Source organism: Propithecus coquereli, unplaced genomic scaffold (assembly GCF_000956105.1).
Source record: "Propithecus coquereli isolate 6110/MARCELLA unplaced genomic scaffold, Pcoq_1.0 Scaffold663, whole genome shotgun sequence".
NCBI classification, from domain to species: Eukaryota; Metazoa; Chordata; class Mammalia; order Primates; family Indriidae; genus Propithecus; species Propithecus coquereli.
The window spans coordinates 515,293-518,378 of NW_012152652.1; the positions used below are offsets into that span (position 1 = coordinate 515,293).

Genomic DNA, 3,086 nt, shown 5'->3' on the forward strand with positions numbered 1-3,086 from the left:
GGAGGTCAGGAGTTCTAGACCAGCCTGAGCAAGAGTGAGACCCCCATCTCTACTAAAAATAGAAAAAAAATAGCCGGGCAACTAAAAATAGAAACAAAAAATTAGTTGGGTACAGTGGCATCCACCTGTAATCCCATCTACTCAGGAGGCTGAGGCAGGAGGATCATTTGAGCCCAGGAGTTTGAGGTTGCTGTGAGCTAGGCTGACGCCATAGCACTCTAGCCCGGGTGACAAAGTGAGACTCTGTTTCCAAAAAAAAAAAAAAAGGGAGATTATAAAGTACGGAGGAGGTGTTGAAGACATAGTTGTGCCAGACTGGCCCTTTCTCCTTGGTGTGATCAGAATAGTTAAAAGTGGAAAGTTTCTATAATTCAGAATCATGAGGACCCAGGCTGGTGAACTGTTTAAAGTGATCTCGGTACCAGTGCGACGCCCAGCCACATTTCACCCCACGCCTGGTGTGTTCCTGGGCAAATATTAATAGTGACTGAGAATTTCCATGTGCCAGGCCCTGCGCTCAGAGCTGGAGGCACAAAGATGCGTCATGTGAGGTCCTTGCCGATTTGGTAGGGGCCGTGGCGATCAGTGGTGGGCGGGAGGCAAACTTGAGGGCCGTATGCACACAGAGGGGACACCCACCAGAGTGGCGGGGAGGCTGGCCACAGGAGGCTCCTGGAGGTGCTGGTTGTACCTACAGCCTTTGAAGGAATTGCTTTCCAGGCCGGGAGAGTGAGGAAGGGCTTCCAGAACAAGGAGACAGCAGGGCCAAAGGCCTGGAGGGGAGTCCGGCAGGCTGTGGTGTGTGTCTGTGTGTGTGTGTATGGGGAAGGGGCAAGGGCGAGGTGGACGTGAGTGGCTGGGACATAAAGGACAAGGGGGTGGAGGCAGCAGTGAGAGGCGAGGCCGGAGAGGAAACAAGACTGACAGCTGCTGAGTGGCACATGGACAGGAGGAGCCAGGCTGGGACAGCCGAGCCCTAGATGGAGGCTGCTGGGACCATCCATCAGGTGAAGGCTGGTGGAATCCTGGCCTTGGGTGACATTGGGAATGGGAGGTGAGCAGGGCTTGGAGGCATCTTAGCGAGGGGCTGGGAGGGAGCTGCTCAGGCCAGGCCCTTGGGCAGAGTGGACCCCGAGCCCCTGTCTGGAAACCCTGAGTAGCTGCAGGAGAAGGCGGACTCCCCCACCCCCTCTTTTCTCCCTCCTGCCTTTCCACACCTTAGACCAGCTTGTCTGCCCCCCTTGGTGCCCAGAGGTCTAGCAGACCCGCAAACTCAGTCACCTGGGCTGTGTAACCCAGAAACAGCGAACGCTCCACACCTTCCTGCTGAAACCCCACAAGGGAAAAGCTTGAAATCTGTGGTGCTCCTGCCGGAAGGACAAGAAGTGGGCCGGTCTCATTCATATTTGCACCTCAGCACCCACAGCCCGTGTCCAGCACGTGGGAGGCACTGAGTGTGTGCGTTGCGTGAGTGGATGGTGGGTGGATGTCAGCATCTTGCTCGTGTTGTTTCCCATACGCCTAGCGGGCTGCCTGGCACATAGGATGTACTTATCAAATCAAAGGAATGAGTGAATGAATGTCTCAATGAGGGAGGAAGGAAGGAAAGTAGTAAAAAAAGGAAAGAAATAGTCTTTTGACTTTGGTATCCCCAGGGCCTATATAACATAGTATGTGGCACATAGTAGTTGAATGGATGCATGAATGAATGAATGAATGAATAAAAGAAGAGAGGGAAGGAGGAAAGAAGGAAGGAAAAAAATGAAGGAAAGAAGTAGCCTTGCTCCCCTTTGTGTGTCTTCAGCCAGTGCTAGGTGTGACATAGTAGGTGCTCAGCGAGTATCTGTTGGGTGCTAACTGCATGAATGTCAGAGGGGTCAGAGCCACTCTCTTCCAGGTCAGGCTGGCTCTCCCCAAGGGCCCCAGCACCTCAAGTGATCTTACATCTGCCCTGGCAGGTGGACGAGCAGATTCATGCCTGCTACGCGCAGACCATGGCCGAGTGGCTGGGCTGCGAGGCGATCGTGCGGCAGAGGGAGCGGGAGTCCCACGCTGCAGCCCTGGCCAAATGCTCCTCAGGGGCCAGCCTGGACAGCCACCTGCACCGGATGATGCACAGGGACTCCACTATCAGCAACGAGGTGATGGCAGTGGCCTCAGGGAGCCGGAGGGGTGGCGAAGGCCAGGACGTGCTTCATCAGGCAGTTCCAAGAGTGGGGAAGGCTAAGAGTCTGGGGCCTTGGGACAGTCTCACCCCTGGCTTTGTTTCTGAGGATGGAGGGTGACTCTGGAATCAGACCTGGGTTCAAACTCCAGCCCCACCATTTCCTAGCTCTGGGGTCTCCTGCAAGCACCTTTTCTTCTGGGCCTCAGTTTCTGCATCTGTAAGGTGGGAATAATCAGGTATACAAGGTTTGCATACAGCTGAAACAAGACAGTGTCTATAAAGCCCCTAGCACAGTGGCTGACTTTAATTGATTTAACAAATGCTTATGGGGCTTCTCTTCCTCAGCCCGGCGAAGGGGACTTCCTCTCAGCCACCACCGCCGCCGCCTGACAAGCCCCGCCGCTCCCGCGGCCGCCATGCAGTTTATGTTGCTTTTTAGTCGTCAGGGAAAGCTTCGACTGCAGAAATGGTATGTCCCGCTATCAAACAAAGAGAAGAAAAAGATTACAAGAGAACTTGTTCAAACCGTTTTAGCAAGGAAACCGAAAATGTGCAGCTTCCTTGAGTGGCGTGATCTGAAGATTGTTTACAAAAGATATGCTAGTCTGTATTTTTGCTGTGCTATTGAGGATCAGGACAATGAACTAATTACCCTGGAAATAATTCATCGTTATGTGGAATTACTTGACTTGATATCATCTTTAATTTTGAGAAGGCTTATTTTATTTTAGATGAGTTTCTTTTGGGAGGGGAAGTTCAGGAAACATCCAAGAAAAATGTCCTTAAAGCAATTGAGCAGGCCGACCTACTGCAGGAGAAAACACAGAATATGTATCACAGCAAGAGTTTCATTGGGTGTAAGAAAGCGTACTAGAATACGTGCTGGAGTACAGACATGCATCAAAATGTAGTAGGATAT

The 3,086-nt window shown here is 52.1% G+C and overlaps 1 protein-coding gene and 1 pseudogene across 1 annotated transcript in view; both read left to right on the forward strand.

The window, feature by feature from the left end:
* The window catches only part of LOC105823253 (small G protein signaling modulator 1-like), a 71,192-nt gene that overhangs the window by 43,264 nt on the left and 24,842 nt on the right, over nucleotides 1-3,086 (forward strand). The window contains exon 7 of the mRNA XM_012660386.1: nucleotides 1,959-2,150. Within this exon, the coding sequence (XP_012515840.1) occupies nucleotides 1,959-2,150 (192 nt within the window). The remainder of the gene's footprint in view (nucleotides 1-1,958; nucleotides 2,151-3,086) is intronic.
* Nucleotides 2,569-3,041, forward strand: LOC105823254 (annotated as a pseudogene).